A 21,379-nucleotide genomic window follows, 5' to 3' on the forward strand; every position below is an offset into this window, starting at 1 on the left:
TTTTTTCATGTCTTACACTGTCCGATCTCTCTTTTCACCCACTTTCTGTTGTCCATCCCCCACGGAGGGGGTTATATGTAGATAATTGTGATCAGTCCTCCCTTTCTCCCCCACTTTCCCCTTACCCTCATGGTTATTGCTACTCTCATTATTGATCATGGGGGGTTGAAGGGGGGTGGTATCTGTCCTGGATTCCCTGTGTTTCCAGCTCTTATCTGTGTCTCTACAATTTTATACGATTAAAATTTCCCAGAAAAGTGAATCAACTGAATACTTTAAAAAAAAACAAACACACACACACACAAAACACAATTCTTTTCGTCAAAAATTTAAATATGTAAGAGACACAATTTTTGGCCAAATGCTGCTGGTATAATAAATAGTGCAGAAAGTAGCAATCTCTAGAAAAAATTTCCAGGAAACAACACTAGAATTGTTTGCTAGAATAAGTAAAATGTTCGGAGTGGGAGTTGTAACTATTCTCTTCTACTCAGATTTTAGCATAAAATTTTAACATGTGAGTAGAAATACAATACATAATAGTCATTGTATAATCATACTCCAAAGTCTATATATACAAAAGCCTTAATATGTAATGTACCTTGTTAATTAAACTAACATAACTGTAGTATACATTTACAACTGTTTTTCTACTCAATTCCTACCAAAATTAAGATGTGATTCAAATTCAGTCTTAAAAAAATGTAAAAACTTCATTATTATTCTTCTTGTATACAGAGATTACAAAGGCTAACCAACACGAAGGTGATTAGGTTTAATGACATATGCTAATAATTCTTGAACATTACACATTGTGTACAATGATCAATAGATGTGCTTACGTTTATAAACACACTTAAAATTTGGTTATTTTAATTATTTAATTCAGCTAAGAAAAAGAAGAATCTGAAAACACTATATAACTGGAGGCCATACCTGAATCACCCATTGTCGATGCTGCCAGGCATGGTAATTCTTTGCATCCTGATTAAGAATATCAGCAATAAATGCAAGTTCCTGAGATGGATCTTTCAGCCATTCCACCAAAACTCGTCTATGATGCCTAAAGTCCATGGGAGAATTAGAGATTTACTTGTTAGTACTAAACACGTTCGGCATTGCGCTTGGTAATGTGGAGTTATGCTCAAGAAACAGAAATCATCTAATTCATCTCTAAGTCTCAAGGCTCTATTAGCAAGAAAAGGTAATGAAGAAGAGACCCTAAGAAAAATGTACAGATTTCAAGCGAGAGTGTGGAACACAAAAAAGACAGATCTCTGTATAAAATAAAATCAGATACTTCAGGCTTCAAGAAGGTTTAGCTCAAGCTAAATCTGGAAATACAGTAATCTTCTGGCAACCGTACCATTCCATCTAAGGATTCTTATTACTGGATGGCTTAATGAGTGACGGGAGAAACTGTGACACTGTTTCATCAAATGCAGAAGCTCCCCTCCTAAAAATAGCCTGTCAATTTTCCCTAAATAAGAAGTGTCCCCAGACACGCAACTTCTCATTATACCTCTTGATGGGCAAAATGAATTTGCTTCTCCTCCAGTAAGTAGCTATGACAAGATATAAGATTATTAATATAAATTTCCTGTACTAGGAAATTTTCCTCAGCTGAGCTTTATAACCTATTAGGCCATAGTATGTATTATTTTAAAAGTAGGCAGGAGTGATAGGAAAAAGGGAAGGGGTTAATGCTTAGTGAACAATCTATTTTACAAGCATGGGAAATTTTCAAATCTTGCAGAATTTGAAGAACACAGTGTATTACCAAAAGAAGACCCTAAAGAGAAAGGCTTTTAAATAATTTATTTTTAAAATGTTCTAAGTCAGCATCCGTAGCATTTATTTTTTCTAGGGTTCTGGCAAATTCTATTATTTAGGAAAATGTTACAGATGAGTTCCTTCAGTCTGCCAATCTGATTTCTAGGAGCACCATAAGAGTTCTTACTGAGTTCTAGGATTTAAATAGTACTAAATATAGGCCCTTATATTATAACATGAGTTTTCATTCTGAGAGTTTAATAAAAGCGACCAATTAAGTGTAACAGAGAATTTACATTACTTATGCTCTATAGGTTATAATGGTGACTAACCAACAAAAAACTCTGTCTACGTTGATTCTGAGTCCTAGTGACTCCACAGAACAGAGTAGCACTGTGCCAGGTGGTTTCTGAGAGTAAATCTGTATGGAGCAGACAACTTTCTCCTGTGGAGTAGCTGCTGGGTTTGAACCACCAACCTCACCGTTAGTAATCCAATGCTCCATCCACCACACCAGCAATGTTTTCAACAAGAGTAGCTTTGGGTGGTTTTGAGGTGGTTTTTACTGTGATCTTAGCCAAAAGGCAGAGAAGTGATCCTGAGTTGCTTTGTGTGTGTGTACGTGAACTTATTTATTTTTAATCATTTTATTAGGGGCTCATACAACTCTTTTCACAATCCGTGCATACATCATTTGTTTCCAGCACATTCGTACGTATGTTGCCATCATCATTCTCAAAACACCTGCTTTCTACTTGAGCCCTTGGTCTGAGTTGCTTTTTAAAATAATAAAAAAAACACGAGGTATTCATGACAGCATCTGTAGTGTCAAGAAAACTTTCTTTAACATGAATTAAAAATAATTAAATGCTGAGAAGACTCATGACATCTAGATATTATAGCTATAGATTTCCATATAAAAGTCTATAACTAAAACCCCACAGGAAAAATAACTTTTTAGCAAATACTTGAAACACTAAACTGAAACAATTATTTCATAATGCAACTTCTCAGAAATGTAACAATTCACTTACAAACAAAGATGTTCCCATGGCAGAGTTGTCTAACTGAATTTCTAGCAACTAGAAATCTTTCATTTGCTATTTTCTTGCTTCAGTTATTCAGTAGTTACATCCTTTTATGTTCTAATTCTTGGATAATTTCTTATACAAGGATACAGACTTCTGAACAATAATAATCGACTGCAGATTATTACTACCGAGTTGAGCCAGATACATGCAGAGCCATGCTCCACATTTTAAAATTCTATCTTTTCAAAATTAGGCAAAGGTGTTCTTTTCAGTTAACCTATGTGCCAAGCTCTTACTAGGTCACCTCCTTTCTCCAATATTCTTAGTCTTGCTATTAATATTCATATTCTCCTCTTACTGTGAAGTCTTGATCACCATCTTGGAAAGTAAGACTGCCTTGGTCTGCCCAGACATGGGGTGGAAACATTCTATTACTGCCCCTGCAATGCTACTTTGTGAAAGCATTGTCATGACTTGCATTTTTGTTGAAGACTGGACCTGGATCATTGTTGTATCTCCAGCAGGAATACAATTTTTAAAATAAACAAATAAAAGATCAAATATCGGAAAAGTCACTTTATAGCACACTGACAAGAAAGCAAGTTTTTTCCACGTTCACACTTAAATTTTAATAAAAGCCCATCTATAGTGCGTGCTCACTATAGATCAAGTACAATTTAAAATACTACACATCAAATTATCTCATTTAATCGTTCTTACAAATTTACGAAGTAGGTATTGTAAGTGCCGATATAAACTACTAAAATTATTTTAAAAGCAACAAAGACCTCTCCCAATCCCGCCGCCCAAAGGCGCATTCTGCTGGCATGGAAAAGTATTCTTTTCATCCGTGTCTTACCAAACTTGATAGTTTTTAGGCTGCTCCTCGATTATCGCAGTGATATAGTCCATTTCCTCATGTAGATCCTTTTGAAGCGACTTTAAAAGAACTCTCCGAAAATGCCTAGGCAAACACCAAGCAGAGTCTACTAAATTCACACGAACTAGCCAGAATATAACACAGCTACAAAGTTTACTGTGACATCCTACGTAACTAAACGTGGGCAACGTAACTGATCGTGATTATTCAAACTCATATAGTAATTAAAAGAATCAAGCATTTTGAAGTACAAACAGTGAGAGACAAAAATGTGAGGTAGAAAAAGTTCACCTTTGGGGACCATCGAAGGCACAAATATTAGTTTCTCCCCATCTGGAACAAAGAGTGGCGAAATGAGATTGATGGAATTAAGCAGACCACAGAAAGACTGGACCTCATTAATCCCAGCCTCCACTATCCTGGATCAGAAGAACGACATGGTGCCCAGCTACCACTACTGGTCACTCTAAAAGAGATCCCAGTAAGAGATCGTGGAGAGAAAAGTACAAAATAACCCAAAATAGTGATCAGGCTTCTGGGTTCTTAAGAGATTGGTGATATTCCTGACAGCACGACCCCTTACATACCTTCCAGTCTAGAGCTGAATTCAGTCCCGTGATGAACTTTCAGCTAAATGACAGGTAGAGCTCTACAGTAAATACAGGTGTGTACTCCTTAGAATAATCAACCTCACAAGAACCTAGGGCAGCCTTTGCTCAGACACAAAGCTCAGAGAGCAAGCAGGGACAGGAAAGAAGGACGAAGAAAACCTTTAATTACAGGGAGGAAATGGCAAGAGTGGTATTACACTGTGGGGATTGCAATTAGTACCATGAATTACGATAACAAAGAATTGAGATTACTGGAAAAAACTAAACCAAACCCAATTCCATCCAAATCACAACAGAGTTTTAAAATGCCAGTAATGGAACCTTTAATGAAGGAGAGGAGCGGCACAGTTCTCTTCCAGTGTATGTGGTCAGGAGTCCCGGCAGCACAGCAGTTCCAAGAGCTGAGCTGTGGACCCAGCAGCTGCTCTGCACCCGCTCAGAAACCCTTTACCTGCTTCCAGAGTGGTCACTAAGCCTTTGGATCAACTCAGGGGCAGTGGGCTTGGTTTAGCATGGCTATCAACATGTTCTACAGTACAAAATCACAGCTCTTTCCCAGTGCAGTGCAACTTGTAGACTATATACAATATACACAGTAGAATAAATTCCAATTCAAAGGTTCTCTTTAATGTCTTCAAGGAATTTAACTGATAATTTTGGGGGTTTTGTTTTTCCTAAAACAGTTAGTTCTGGTCTATTTTCACTTTAAAATTCTGTAAATTTCTAACTCAATATATATTAATAGATAACTTACTCAGAAGCTCCTTTGAAAATGCTATAAAAGAGGAATAACAGTATGTATCCTATTATTACTAGTAAAATAATATTAGACTTAATAGAGGATATAAATACAGTCTGCATAGCTTACACTGAGAATTTCAGCTAACCATGGCAGTGAATAAACGAGTTAATTTTTTCTCCCTTAAAAAAAAAAAAAGGATGTGCTTTATACAATTGATGTATGTATATGTATGAACGGTGATAAGAATTGTATGGGCCCCTAATAAATTGTTAAAATTAAAAATAAAAAAAAAGGAAGGCCAGGCAAATGACAGCAAAAGAGAAAAAGGGAGTCAGTCCACAAGGACAAAGAAGAGAATGAGGCTGCGGGGAAACCAAACAAAAGCCATGAGGCGTAATCTACAAGATGTGGAAACTACATAAACAAGCGCAGGAGACAAAGGGGATCGCTTTTGTATTCAACAGTGGTAACAGCTTTACATCTGCAGCGGTCTAGCAGCCGCATCTGTTACAGTTTCTGAAACACATTACATCCAACAAAAAAGGCGAACTTGTTGGAGGGAGTGAGAATGAAAGGCTGCTGCAGGATGTGCTCAGTGGGCAGCATGAACTCACTTAAGAGCTGTGATGGAACAGGGAGAGAGGTGTGAACTTTATCCCCCAGAGAAGAACAGAGCACGAGAAAAGTGAGGGAAAGGACTTACACGAATTATGACTTGGATTAAAAATTAAAGCTCAATTAAGAAAAGTCATGCAAACCAAAAAGGGAGACATTTGTACAGGGAATATGAATGGCACATACTCCTACTCACCACACGGTGTAATTGGCGGCATTTAACTCAATAGCATCCCGGGTTAATGTAAAAGCCCGCTCACTTCTTTCATCCTGTTGCAGAACAGCCCGGAAATAATCATAAACATCTCTAACTGGAGACAGAGCATACGACTGCATTAGGACTACTATTCTCATTTACAACTGCACCTATAAAGCACATTTACACTCCGAGAAGATTTCATGGCATGCACATCATTTATAACAATAGATTTCCATACCATTAAGTTGCCAGCCTTCCCCACAAAATCACCCACTAAGAACCGATTCTTTTTTTAAACACCATTTTATTGAGGGTTCTTACAACTCTTTTCACAATCCATACATCTATCCATTGTATCAAGCACATTTGTACATTTGTTGCCATCAACATTCTTAAAACATTTGCTTTCTACTTGAGCCCTTGGTATCCAGTTGATTTTTCCCCTTCTTGCCCACTTCCCTCCCTCATGAACCCTTGATTAATTTATAAATTATTATTATTCTGTCATATCGTACTGTCTGACATCTCCCTTCACCCACTTTTCTGTTGTCAATCCCCCAAGGAGGAAGTTATATGTAAATCCTTGTAATCAGTTCCCCCTTTCCACCCCCTTTCTGCCCTCCCAGTATCGCCACTCTCAGCACTGGTCCTGAAGGGATTATCTGTCCTGGATTCCCTGTGTTTCCAGTTTCTATCTGTACCAGTGTACATCCTCTGGTCTAGCCAGACCTGCAAGGGAGAATTGGGATCATAGTTGTGGGGGGGACACCACACCGAGGCAAAGCATTGGGGGAGTGCAGCGGGACAGCAAGGGAATGGAGCGGCAACGTCCCCAGGGAATGCTGAAGGTGGACTTTGGGGCCAGGGCGTGGTGCCCAACAGACTAGACTGGAAAACACTCCTAAAGGCCAACAAACGATCCTTGAACTAACTACAAGCTTTTCTTTCTTGTGTTTTGTTTTGTTCTTTGTCAGTGGTTTGTTGTTGTTTTGTTATATATTGTTGCTTGGTTTTGCTCTGTCTTGTTTTTGTGCGTGTTATTATCTCCACAGGTCAGTCTAAATAAGATAGGCTGGATGAACAAGCTGGAGGAAAAACAACGGGACTGACAGGTGTGGGGGGGAAATGGGATAGGGGGAGGCTGGTGGTAAGGAAGTGGTGTTAACAAACCCAGGGACAAGGGAACAACAAGTGATCCAAATTGGTGGTGAGGTGGGTATGGCAGGCCTGGTAGGGCTTGGTCAAGTGTAATGTAACCAAGAGGTATTACTGAAACACAGGTGGGGATGGAGTATGATAGTGGGACAGGAGGAAAGTCAAGGGAAATAGAGGAAAGAGCTGGGAGGCAAAGGGCATTTATAGAGGTCTAGATAAAGACATGTACATATGCAAATATATATATGAGGATGGGGAAATAGATCTATGTGCCTATATTTATAGGTTTAGTATTAAGGTGGTGGAAGGACATTGGGCCTCCACTCAAGTACTCCCTCAATGAAAGAATGCTTTCTTTTATTAAATTGGCATTCTATGATGCTCACCCTCCCGACACAACCGCTGAAGACAAAGCGAGTGAATAAGCAAATGTGGTGAAGAAAGCTGATGGTGCCCGGATATCAAAAGATATAGCGTCTAGGGTCTTAAAGGCTTGAAGATAAACAAGCAGCCATCTAGCTCAGAAGCAACAAAGCCCACATGGAAGAACACACCAGCTTGTGTGATCATGTGGTTCCGAAGGGATCAGTTATCAGGCATCAAAGAACAAAACATATCATTGGGTGCACACCTCCATGATACGATCGCAGAGGGCAAACAGGTGCATAAGCAAATGTGGCGAAGAAAGTTGATGGTACCCGGCTATCAAAAGAGATAGTGTCTGGGTTCTTAAAGTATTGAAGGTAAACAAGCGGCCACCTAGGTCAGAAGCAACAAAGCCCACATGGAAGAAGCACACCAGCCTGTGCGATCATGAGGTGTCGAAGGGATCAGGTATAAGGCATCATCAGAACAAAAAAATCTTACCATAGTGAATGAAGGGGGAAGTGTAGAGTGGAGACCCAAAGCCCATTTGTCGGCCACTGGACATCCCCTTACAGAGGGGTCTAGGGGAGGAGATGAGTCAGTCAGGGTGTGGTGTAGCACCAAAGAATACAGCTTTCCTTTAGTTCCTAAATGCTTCCTCCTCCCCTCCCCACCAAATCCTGCCCCCCCCCTCCCCGGCCACTATCATGATCCGAATTCCACCTTGCAAGTCTGGATAGAGCAGAGGATGTACACTTGAGCAGATATGAGCTGGAGGCACAGGGAATCCAGGGGCAATACTGGAAGGGTAGAGGGAGAGTGGTTTGGAAAGAGGGAGCCAATTACATAGATCTACATGTGGCCTCCTCCCTGGAGGACGGACAACAGAAAAGTGGGTGAAGGGAGACGTTGGACAGAGCAAGATATGACAAAATAATAATTTATAAATTATCAAGGGCTCATGAGGGAGGGGGGAGCATGGAGGGAGGGGGAAATAAAAAGAGTAGCTGATGCCAGGGGCTTAGGTGGAGAGCAAATGTTTTGAGAATGATGAGGGCAATGAATGTACAGATGCGCTTTACACAATTGATGCATGTATGGATTGTGTTAAGAGTTGTATGAGCCCCTAATAAAACATTTAAATAACAATAACAATAGTGGGGGAAAAGGAAGCATTTAGGAACCAGAGGAAAGTTGTATGTTCCATCGTTGCCACACTGCACTATGACTATGTGGTCTCCTTCTGTAAGGGGGTGTGCAGTTGCCTACAGATGGGTCTTGGGTCCCCAATCTGCACTCCCCCACTCATTCACAATGATATGATTTTCTCTCTAGAAAGCCATTTGATACCGTCTATTAAAATGTCAAGGGGAAATGGTGCAGGCTCTGTGGAGAGCAGCCTGGAGGTTCCCAAATAGTTACACACATAAATTACTGTATGGTCCTGCCGTTCCACTGCTAAGTATGGCAGCAGGAAGCTAGCTGATACACAGCGGTGGAGTAGTGGTTATGAGTTGGGCTGCAATCCCCATGGTCAGCAGTTTGAAACCCCCTGCAACTCCTCAGGAGAAAGACCGAGCTTTTTACTCCTATAAACAGTTAATCTTAGAAACTTGGCTATGAGTCACCATTGACTCCGTGAGTTTGGTTTCTTTTTTCGTCCACTGCAGTTAGTACAAGAGATGAAAGTAGGGACAATCTAAATGTCATCAACAAACGAATAAGCAAAATATGATAAATCCATACACAATGGAGTATTTCTCTGCCCCAAAGAGAAATGAACTCCTGTCGCTTGCTGTAACACCATGAAACTACTGAGTAGTTCAGAATGGCAAATACTTGCATTGTAGGGGCTCACTGTATGTGAACTATTCAGAACAAACAAGTGCACAGAGACCAAAGTCGATTACTGGTTACCAGGGGAAGGAAGGGAGCGAAAAGGGAATCCTTGCATAATGGTAACATTTGAAAATAAATAGTGATCGTAGTTGCCCAACATGATAAAATTATTAATACCATTGAATTGAGCATGCTCAAAAATGTTGACGGCTCTCCAAACACAAATAAAAAATAAAAGAGGAAATGTACACAGTCACTGACTCAATGCATGCTTTCCCACAAAGGGTTCCTCCAAACATGCTCCTCCTGCACATGCCCAAAGCTTCCAAGGAGGGTGACTGGAGGGGAGTGGGACAGACTGATCTCCATCAGTAAACAGAGAGTTCAACACACTACCACGATCTGTCCCCACAAAGCAATGTGATTCTGTACCACTATGTTAAGGAAAAACAGTAAAGCTGCAGAGCAATATACTATTCCTTGAGTTAAAAAATGATTATTGGGGGGAGGGGGGAAGAGGAGCTGATACCAAGGGCTCAATTGAAAGTAAATGTTTAGAAAATAATGATGGCAATATATGTACAAATATGGTTGACACAATTGATGTACGGGTTGTTCTAAGAGCTGTAACAGCCCCCGAAAATGATCTTTTAATTAAAAAAAATTTTTTTAATTAAAAAAATTATTATTTATACAAGAACCCGGGGAACAAGGATGAAAGAAAGCATGTTTCCAACCACACTCAGTTACCAAGTTGCCTCATTTTTTAAATAGTTGAATTTCATTTTACTGTACAGGTATTCTAAGTTATTAAACCCATGCCTTATGTTTATAGTTTTTTGCTGTTCTGAATTATTCTAAGCTTTTGCACACACATGCAAATTCAGATTTTTTTTTTCAGATTTCTTTCTACTTGGTAAATTCCTTGACAGACTTACTGAGCCAAGTTTCCTTACATTGTTGATTTTGATAGAGGTTGCAGTTACCCTCTGAAGAGACCTGATGAAAGCACATCCCTCCAAGAATATGAGTGCATTTTTTTCATATCCTCATCAACAGGGCCTAAAAATTTCTAACGTTTGTCTATCTCAAAGTTGTTTTAATTTGCTTTAATAGAGTAAGTTTAAGTAACTTTACATGTCTATATGAGCTACTTGAATTTTTGCTCATTATTGCTATTACATTTGTATGTTACAGAACTTAGACCTTTGCAGATATTAACGTGTTTATGGCAATCCAGAGTATATTCAATATTCTTCACCAATTCCATCATTCAAAGGCATCAATTCTTCTTCAGTCTTCTCTATTCACTGTGCAACTTTTGCATGCATGGGTGACTGACCCTGCCATGTCTTAGGTTAGGCACATCTTCGTCCTCAAAGCGACACCTTTGGTGTGTAACACTTGAGAGAGGTCTTTTGTAGCAGATGTGTCCAATGCAATCTGCAGTCTCCCTTTCTAACTGTTGGTTTACAAATCAGAAGACACCCAGTGGCCATTTATTGTATGTCCTATCTTTTAGAAAAGAGGCCCCGGTGGCTCCATGGTTCAGAGCACTCAGCTGCTAACCAAAGTTCCTTTGTGGTTTGACCGCACTAATGTTCCCTAGGGAGAGAGAAGACCTGGTGATGTGCTCTTGAGATTAGCACTGAGGCTGCCCTGCGGGGCTGTTCCAGCCTACGGCATCACTAGGAGTCTGGGATAAAAACATCTTTTTTTTTTGCCTGAGCAAATTTGATTCAATCTCAGGTATATAGGTACATAAAACAGGTAGACAAACCAAACGCTTGTAGTAGTAGTAGTTGTTGTGTGCCATGAAGTTGGTTCCAACCCATAGTGACCCCAAGCACAAGAGGGAAGCATTGCCCAGTCCTGCATCATCCTCACGAGTGTTCCTATGCTGTCATTCCATCCCCTTGAGGGACTGCTTCTTCACTGGCCTGCTGCTTGACCAAACATGATGGCCTCCTCCAGGATCTGTTTTCTCCTGACAACATGGCCAAAGAATGTAGAAGGAAGTCTCTCAATCTTGCCTCTGAGGAGCACTCTGACCTTACTTCTTCCAGCACAGACCTGTTAGTCAGTTTAGTCCATAGTACTTTCCATAGACTTCTTCAGCATCCAAATGCAAACGCATTGGTTCTCCTGATTTCTTTCCAACTTCCATGTGTATATGAGGTGACTGAAAATACCATGGCTTGGGTCACCTGCACCTTAGTCTTCAAAGTAACATTCTTGCTTTTCAGCACTCTAAATAAATCCTGTGCGGTAGATTTACCTAATGCAAGTCTTCTTTTGATCTTTTTTTTTTTTTTGACCGCTGCTTCCATGAATATTGATTGTGGATCCAAGCAAGGCAAACTCCTAGACAACTTCAACCTTTTCTCCATTTAGCATGCTGTTACCTATTGATCCAGTTGTAAGGATTTTGGTTGATTTTACAGTGAGTTATAATCCATACTGAAGACTGTAATCCTTGGTCTTCTTCAGCAAGTACTTCAAGTAATCCTCCCTTTTCTTTTTTATTAATAAATCATTTTATTGGGGCTCATACAACCCTTATCACAATCCATACATACATCAATTGAGCAAAGCACCCTTATACATTTGTTGCATTCGTCATTCTCAAAATTCGCCATCCACTTGGGTTCCTGGAATCAGCTCGGTTTCCTTTTTTCCCCTCCCCTCCCTCCCCGCTCCCCCCTAAAAGCATCTTTAAAGTAACATACTAGAGGAAAAATTAGAAACAGTAGAAGCAACAAAAGCTTCAAGACATTACATTTATAAAACAGTACATTAATTCCATATACCATGCATGCATTCATCATTATGGATTCAAATACAAACAATGTGCAATTCCATTTATCCATGAGCTTTCTGAAGCCACCTAGCATATATAAAAAGGAGTCCTGGGGATGTTCTGAATTTGGTATTGGGTTGTTAATGACAAGGTTGGGAGGTTCAAGCCCATCAGCTGCTCCAGAGAAGATAGGCAAGGCTGTCTGCTGCCTACTATTACAGGGTCTTTATGAGAGGAATTGACTGGATGGCATTGGGCTTGTTTTGGGTTTTTTTTTTTTTTTGGGGGGGGTACCACGTGCATGCATGCGCACACGCGCACACACACACACACACACTCACTTGCACACACCATTGCCGTTTTTCTGAAGAAATAGTGGGAAAAGAATACTAAAGCTTTAAGGCTATTTATTTCAAATCAAGTATTGTAAATGAATTTGGAATTTCATAAACAGAATTTTATATTCATTAACGTTTCCTGTAGGTTTCTCTTCATATTAACATACTTAATTAAAAGTTACCAACTTAATATTCCATATGTACTCGTGTATACGCTGAGTTTTCCTGTACATTTTTAATGCAGTTTTTGTGGCAAAATTAGGTGCCAGGGCTGATATTCGGGTCAGCTCATACTCAAGTTTATAGTTATACTTCATTCTTAAAATTTATGTGCCCTTTCAGTTCCCCCACCATTACGGCCTGACAGCCCGGGGGCAGTTTTACTATTCTATAGGGCTGCTATGGGTTGGGATGGATTTCAAGTCAGTGGCAGAGTTTAATAGTTACACAGCATTCAACTGTATGACTACGCTACTGTCTACTTATGCAGGCTCCAACAGGTATGTAAGTAGATGATTCCAATGTATGTATATGTATGTATTTTTTTAATGTTACTTTTAGTAAGCTAGCCCAAGGGTTGGAAAACTGTGGTGCTGAAGCCATTTGGCTCTTTAGCTATGTATGTGTGGTATGTATGTGTGGCTCTGAAGTAAACTGAAAATTAAACGTAGTTTCATTTATACAGTTTTTAAAGGATATTATTCAAATAATCGTGATTTCAAGTTTGTAAAAATATATTTTGGCTCTCAATTTTTAAACACTTGGGAGGGACAGAATTGGCTCTTTAGTCTCAAAGGTTTACTGATCTTTGACCTAAAATATAAAGCGCTTATTCCAAGCCAGGCACCGTTGTTAATTAGTTCATGTGCATAGTTCACTCACTACAGTTAATATTACCCTTGCCTTTGACCTAGGAGGAAACAGGAGCACTTGTTCAAGGTTATCGAGACTGCAGTTACGAATCTGAACCAGGTGGTCTGTTCCAAAGTGTATTATGTTGTTAACCTCCTATCACATTTCTCATGTCAAAGAAAACCCAGAATATTTAACTGAAAACGGTTGTAATTTATGAGCATGCATTCCAAAATGGCTAATAACTTATTAAAATTACCACCTGTTTGCATGCCCAAACACCTGACTTTGTAAGACAGTTTAAAATGTTGCCAATCTGATAGGTGAAAAACAGCACCCTCATGTCAGTATGCATGTCTTTCGACACTAGCTTTTCTTCCTACTTACTAACCAAGAAAATCTTTTGTGTATGAATTGCCAGTTTATGCCCTTGGCCTATTTTTTGATTGGGTTGCCTGCTTCCTTGTCCTTTGTGGGAATTTCTTCTAAAATTCTGCGTTTCAATCCGCTGTTACTCATGCTAAGTGTCTTCTCCCATGGGTGCTCTTTAACTGGCTCTTCATGTGCAGGGTATCTCCCACTCTGTACCTTTCTGACTTGGATTTTGGGTAAAATAATTTCCTTTATGGTGTCATTATGCTATATGTAAGAATTTAACAGGTTAGTTTTTCACTCCCCAAAGGGCCAAAATTTATTCCCAGTGCAAATGTACCATCATATCAGCTTCCCTAACATCTTTGTAACATTATTTTATTAACCTAAAAAGGCTGATTAACATTTCTCTAATCATCTTTTTTTTCCATTTTTGAGTGAATTATCTCCTCATGCATGCTTCTCAAAACATGTGTGTTCCGCATTTTTATGCTGTCATCTTCTGACCTCTTCTGTTCCCAAGTTTGTTTTGCACGTTTAGTATCTTCTCCACCCCACCAAAGAAAAGGCCATTCTATTACACTTAACTTCTAGTATGCTTCGAGTTCTGCTTTAGAACTTTAACCTGTTCATGAGCCGTGGGATACTAACACCCATGCACATTTCCCTTCTCTGGAATTTGTTAGGCAACCGTCACCTAACTGTTTGAAATGAAAGAAACTGGGATGTACCACAAACTACTGTTTTTACACAATACTCTATGAAGTGATGCATTTCTCTTTCAGCTTTTGTATGGGAGAGCAGCCTTGTAAGTTAGCATCCCAGATCCTTTGCATTAGTTGGAAGCTGCCTTTCTTGTGATGATTCCAGGTTCCAGTGAATTCTGTATTTTCTGGGACCCTAAATTATATGCAACTGGCTGAGGCATCTAGGAGGTAGTGCACAGTCCAGAGGTACCTATGTGTCCCATATAACTCTACTCCAGGAAATGTGTTCCAGATATTATATATCAAGATCTGTGTTTCCTAACAAAATCTCACAAATATTCCTCAATTCAGTAATGCCTTCCATTAGTGAAGACACATGGTGTCAACCAAAAATTCAAGGCAGAAAACAACTGCATCACGATAGGGTTAATTCATTTGTAATTTATTTCATATATGGTATAAGTATAAAATTTTGCCTTTATCCAAATACATAATCAACTGTTATAAAACCACTGCTTGATTAATCCATCTTTTACATATAGATGAAAAATCTCTTTTAATTGCATATTAAATTCTGTATGCACTCAAGATCTCTTTTTAGAGTCTTTATTAGTCTACTTTTTCTCAATCAGTTCAAGGTGTTACTGAGTATCACATGCTTATATTTGATGAGACATTTCTCTCATACCATTATTCTTGCTTTTCAATCATTTCTTGGTTTTATTTTAAATCAGACAAAAAAACAACCACAACAATATATGCTCTAATTGTGGAAGAAGAAAGATCTTAAGAGGGCAAAGCCTTAATTGAAAACACACGTGCGCATGCGTGCACACACGCACACTCACACTCACACAAAGCAGGCATTCCATACTATTCATCTACCCTTCCCTAGAGGAAGAACTAACAATGAACATTTGTATGACTTTCAATTTACAAAGCATTTTCCCATTCATTTTGGAAGAATAGATACTTTGTCAAAGAAAATAATCCATTCATTTTAATATTAGTGACTACATCCCAACTCAGCCTAACACTGCATTGCCAAATACACTACTGAACCAAAGTTTAAGTTAAATAAAACAGCTTATCTGTTTTACTAACAGTGTATCTGACACACACATTACACAGTGTACGAAAAGCACAGCCACATAACAATTATATACTATAATGTAACATTCATTACATAAACTTTAGACTGTCTACTCTTTGAACAAAATAAAACATTTACTGATGAAAATAAATCATGAAAACCCACAATGTTGACTTATCGTAAAGCATTCAGATTTTTATTAGGACAAAATTCTGTTGTTTATCTTGCTACATAGTTGTGAACATTAACTTTGTTACTATCATTGACTTATAGGCCTCTTCCTAATAAACTTACATTTTTCACTATAAATGATCTGGACGACAGGATTAGGGCCATCATTCTGCGGCACAGGAGCTATATCAGCCCACTCTGCTCTGTCTCTGAAAATAGAACAATGTTTTTTTCAGTGATTTTTTATGGAGAAAACAAGTGTGTTTTTGTTTGTTGTTTTTAAATGCTAACACCTACTCTTACCATAGCACTAGTATGCTCTAAGAGTTTGCACTGGGCTATCAATTCCTTACTTAGAAGGCTGGCACTTTGAATCCACCCAGCAGCACCTCCAAAAACCCCCTGGCAATCTGATTCTGTAAGACTTGTCATTTGACCATGAAACCAAACTTTCCTTAGGGTTTCCTATGCTGTCATTTTACAGAACCGGTTCAGCAAACCATGACACACTAACATCAAGAGCTGAACACTTAACCATGGTGCCACCAGGGCCACCTGGCACAGTGATACTACCTGATATGGCTCTTGCAGCCCTCATCTCCAGGAGCCCGGAGGCAAAAAGAGGACAAGAAGGGCTGGTAACCCACCAGGTGTTCTTGGGAGAAAGCTGAGACTTTCTGCTCTGTAAAGATTTACAGTCACGGAAACCCACAAGGGCAGCTCTACGCTGGGTCACTATGAATCAGAACAGACTCAATCAATGGCAGTGAGTCTGGCCCTACTCTTTATAACTTCCACCAACCGACTTTTTCCTGATGGTTTTGGGTCAGACGAGATGCTGATAGGATTCTATGACTCAGTTGAGGCTATTAGCGGAGCTGGCTAACTGTGACTGTAAAAACTTAAGACGTCTTAATGTGGGATTGGTCCATTTTGCCATGCTGCTGGGTATAAAGCAAGCCATTTCAGAAGCTGGATGGAAACGCCTTGCCATGAAGAAAGCAGAAGCTAAAGTGGAATAATATGTTCCTTGGACGTCAAGATTGCTGCACAAGATTCTTCAAAGGGACAAAGCTGTGTCACCAGAAAAGAGACAGATAAGCAACAACAGAAGAACCAAGAACCAGAACAAGCAGTGAGCTTTCTAGCTCCTTCAGACTGAGGATTGCAGGGGGAATGGGTGCCTTTGGGTACTAATGAGCAGTACTGAAGAGCTTTAGCATTGCCCGAGCAGGGCAGTGTGGCCAGTGGCTGAAGCCGAGGCCTAGAGCCGTGGTTCTCAACCTTCCTAATGCCGGGAGCCTTTACTACGTCTATACAGTTGCTCATGTGGTGGTGACCCCCAACCATAAAATTATTTTTGTTGTTACTTCATAACTGTAATTTTGCCACTGCTATGAATCGGACGACCCCTGTGAAAAAGTCGTTTGACCCTCCCCCCCCTCCAGGGGTCGCGACCCACAGGTTGGGAACTGCTGGCTTAGAGAGAGGACTGCCTGTGCTGACTAGAAGAATTGTGTTCTGAGCATTTTTTAGCCTAAATTATAACCTGATAACTTTGCTCATAAACGCCCTGTGAGTTTGGTGTAGCCACTGCAATGAATGATCACGCCCAGCAGGAGTAGACTGCTAAGGGAGGACTGGATGGTGTCAGAATGGGTGAAGGGGCTGGAGACGCATCTGACTGCAGCTCCCGCATGGGGACTGGTCTGAGCTGGTGCTGAACTTGACCCTCTTGCCCTCTGTATAATCAGGGGGAGTCAGATGGCTCCACTCCTTTTTCTTACAGATTCTTTACCTAATATTCTCACTCACTACCACCAAATCAATTCTGACACATAATAACCCTATAGGACAGAGCAGAACAGTCCTTGTGGGTTTCTGAGGCTATAACTTTCCAGAGTAGAAAGCCCTATTCATCTCCCAAGGAGCAGCTGGTGGTTTCAAACTGCTGACCTCACGGCTAGCGGTTCAGTGTGTAGCTACTACACTACACCACCACTCTGTGACACATGGAGTCACCAGGAGGCAGAGGCGAGCTTCTTTCTGGTGGCGTGGGGTTGCATGCTGCTTCTCAGCATGTTCCTGTCATCATGGCTGCATTCTTCATAACCAAGTTTTGCCACTTTGCTTTACACATTAACTTTAAAAGTAAAATCAAGGGAATAATCTCATTCTAAAAAGTGAAATCAACAATCCTCAAACCTTAAGTTTTATAAGTAGAAAAACATCCTTTTCCATTAAGTATACTGTTTTGTACTTAGAAACCAATGTAGTTTATTGATCTAAGATACCACCCTCGAGAGCAAATGCCTTGAGAATGATTGGGGCAGGGAATGTATGGATGTGCTTTATACAATTGATGTATGTATATGTATGGATGGTGATAAGAGTTGTATGAGTCCCTAATAAAATGTAAAAAAAGAAAAGAGGAGAAAAAAAATGATTAGGGCAAAGAATGTACAGATGTGCTTTATACAATTGATGTATGTATATGTATGAACTGTGATAAGAATTGTATGAGCCCCAATAAATTGTTTAAAAAAAAAAAAGATACCACCCTCTTAGGAGTCAGCACTTAAGAAATCTGAATGACAATGTGGTAACTACATTTAAAGTCAAAGCAACCACAACCACCCTCGAGTTGAGTCTACCCTAGAAGAGTGGCCTGGCTGGTCACTAAGAAAGCAGGCTTTGGCGCTGGACAGACGTATGTGCTGGAACCAATCAACTCTATGTGTGATACTGAAAAACGACAACCATTCTGGGTCTCAGCTTCTTCATTTATGAGAGGATGATGTTCCTAGGTTTCGAGTGTCCAACGAGATAATGGATAACGGATGAAAATATGCACAGGAAATAGTGAGTGCTCCATGCACAGTATTTCTAATCCTCAATACTAACATTCAGGTGGCAACAAAAGATGCTGCTATAAATCTCTGATCAAAGCTGCTTTACCCACCTTGTCTTCTATCTTCATCCTCACCCACTTTTTATTCCTCTACACTGCTAGATGGCAGTAGACTTTATATCAATCAACTACTATCAGCAAATTCTCCAGCATCCAGCCAGTTCTGAAATTACACTCACAACGTAAGAGCCCTGATGATGTGCGGTTACTCGTTAGGCTGCGATCCAAAAGGTCCGCAGTTCAAAACCACAGCTGCTCCTCAGAAAAAAGACAAGGCCTTCCACACCCAAAGAGTTACACAAGCAGCCCTACTCTGTCCAAGGTCGCTGTGAGTCAGCACTGACTTGATGGGCAGTGAGGTGGGTTTCTTTTTTGTAAGAAGGTCAGGAAGAGGTAAGGGGAGAAGTGCTAATGAGAAGTCAAGGGAAAGAATTACTCCAGTAAGAGACCTATAAGCTGTGGGGTAAAGGGAAAGATTTCATTAGACACTTCAAAATCAGCACAGTCATGTGAAGAGACTTGGTATTTAGCAAGCTCATGCTAAGGGTTTGCACCAGGACTAATTTAAATCAGCATAATATCAATGTCAATAAAAATATGGAATGATTTTTCACTCTATTCATAAAATTTGGCAAATAAGGCACGTCTAATGTATTAATGTGGGAAAAAGCATTTAGAGCCTTGCAAGGATGGCTATAAACCAGAATCATTTGATCATGGTGGGTTTGGGACTTTTTTTGGGGTAACATGCTTATGGGAATTTCAGTACGCTGAATTGTGTCCATGTAGAACCTGTACAGGGACTCAACGGTGGTCATTTGAACAGAACAATGGGATACTGTATGGTTTAAAATGAGAAGAGGTGTGTACCAGGGTTGTTTCCTTTCAACATACTTTGTCACACTGTGTATGGAGCAAATCATCGAGAAGCTCGCCTACAGCCAGAAAAACGCAGCAGGAGTGGAACACCGCTCAGCAATCATCTGTGACATATGGATTGCACCACCTGGCTCACTCACACTTACAGATGCAGATCAAAGACTACGGATTACAACTCAAGGTGAAGCGAACGAACATCCTCAAACTGGATCAATAAACAACATGATTAATGGAGAAAAGGTTAATGATTGTCGGGGCCCAGAATTTCAATTTACCTGGCTCTGCAATCAAAGGCCACGGAAGCAGCATTCAATAAACCAAATGATGCCCTGCGTTGGGCAAATCTGCTGCAAGAGCCCTCTCTTCAGGGTGTCAAAGACCAGAGGGTCACTTTGGGAACTAAGGTACACCTGACCCGCAAAGAAATATTTTCAATCCCTTCATACACATGCAAAAGCTGGAAATGAGGAGAGGCCAAAGAATTGGTGTCTTTGTCAGAAGAACAAAAAAATCTGGGTTGGAAGTAATACTGCCAGAATGCTCCGTAAAAGCAAGGATGAAGGGACTTCCATCTCACCTACCCTGGACATGTGAGGAAGGAAGGACCAATTCCTGGAGCTAGAGGGGCACTGTGGCTGTGCAATAGGAACCGACTGCGAGGGTGGCTCAGGGCTAGGCAGTGTTTTGTTTGCTGTACAAAGGGTTGAAGTCACTGAGGAACTGCCAGAAGAGCAGCTACCAGCTTCCCAAGACAGGGCAAATGGCCTGCTCAATAGTTTCCAAAGGTTCCAGAGGAACTAGGCCACAGTAAGACCATCTGAAAAGCAAAGAAGTGAGAGAGGGGCGGGCGGATAGGCGTTGGCAAACATGGGGAGAAAGCCCAACAAAATCCCAGCAGTAGCCAACGTGGTATTATGTCCAAGGTCCTACGGAGACAGGCACGTGGGTTTCAGAAAAAAAGTATCTTCTCATGCTTAGAGGCGCTAGAATACTATTAGTCGGGTGAAAAAGTCCCAAGTCTTAGACATTTCTATACTCGATCTCACACTTCAGTCTGGCAGGTGGGAAAATATGGCCCTATTTAAATAGTCACTGCCCTTCTACATTCGGTCGGACTACTATCCTGAGAGTTCTGAGAGCAGAGGGGAGAGTGGGACATTTCTTAAATGTATGAAGCATGACAAACGGCCTAAGGACAAGTGCCATCAAGGGTCCCTAGCTTCTACATAGCTAGCAAGCCCCCGGGGGCGCAGAGGCATCAGCCACGCCAGGCCGGCTGGCTGGCGAGTGCAGTCCCGGGCACAGCGAACTCGGTCCGGTCCGGCCCGGCGCGCCCGCCCCAGCGACCCAGCCCTCCGCACACCGGCCCCGGCGCGGCGGCCAGGCCGCGGGGGCGTTACCTGTACAGGACGTAGGTGGACGAGTCCAAGCTCAGAAACCCGTCGTCCATTGGAGACGCCACCGCGTCTCCGGCCGCCATCTCTTCTCCCTGCTGCTGCTGCTGCGGCGGCGGCGGCGGCGGGTGCGGCTGTGGCGGTGGCTGCTCCGGTTGACCCGGCTCGCTGCCCTGAGCAGCCTCCCCGACGCCCTCGGTAGCCGCCATCTCGCCCGACTCCGCAGCGGAGGTGGTGACAAACGCCCCGCCCCCACGGGCCCGCCCCCCGCTTCCTTCCGGATTGCGGCGAGCCACTTCCGGCTGCTTCACTTCTTACCATAGAGAAGAGAGCCAGAGCGTCCCGCCCGGCGGCCGAGTCCCGGAAGTCTCCCATACCGGAGAGGGAGGAAGAGGTCCACGCTTGGCTACGTAAATTTCCCACTGCCGAAAGACCGACTCCTAGCGTTCCGAAACTTCATCCCATCTCTCCGTCCTTCCGAAAGCTTCTAGTTGATACGTCGGGATTTTTTTTATTAAATACTTTTATTGGGGGCTATTACATCGCTTATCACAATCCATTCATCCATTGTGTCAAGCACATTGGTACATATGCTGCCATCATTTTCAAAGCATTTTCTTTCTACTTGAGCCCTTGATGTTGGCTCCTCGT

The 21,379-nt window shown here is 41.2% G+C and overlaps 1 protein-coding gene across 1 annotated transcript in view; it reads right to left on the reverse strand.

Annotated features, from left to right (window-relative positions):
- Positions 1 to 20,970, reverse strand: part of FNTA (farnesyltransferase, CAAX box, subunit alpha) — a 35,722-nt gene extending 14,752 nt beyond the window's left edge. Inside the window, exons 1-5 of the mRNA XM_075556583.1 lie at positions 20,735 to 20,970; positions 15,668 to 15,753; positions 5,849 to 5,963; positions 3,664 to 3,768; positions 937 to 1,063 (exon numbers count right to left, since the gene is read on the reverse strand). Of these exons, the coding sequence (XP_075412698.1) occupies positions 937 to 1,063; positions 3,664 to 3,768; positions 5,849 to 5,963; positions 15,668 to 15,753; positions 20,735 to 20,937 (636 nt within the window). The 5' untranslated portion in view covers positions 20,938 to 20,970. The remainder of the gene's footprint in view (positions 1 to 936; positions 1,064 to 3,663; positions 3,769 to 5,848; positions 5,964 to 15,667; positions 15,754 to 20,734) is intronic.
- Positions 20,971 to 21,379: the final 409 nt, after the last annotated feature.

Source organism: Tenrec ecaudatus, chromosome 8 (genome assembly GCF_050624435.1).
Source record: "Tenrec ecaudatus isolate mTenEca1 chromosome 8, mTenEca1.hap1, whole genome shotgun sequence".
Taxonomy (NCBI): domain Eukaryota; kingdom Metazoa; phylum Chordata; class Mammalia; order Afrosoricida; family Tenrecidae; genus Tenrec; species Tenrec ecaudatus.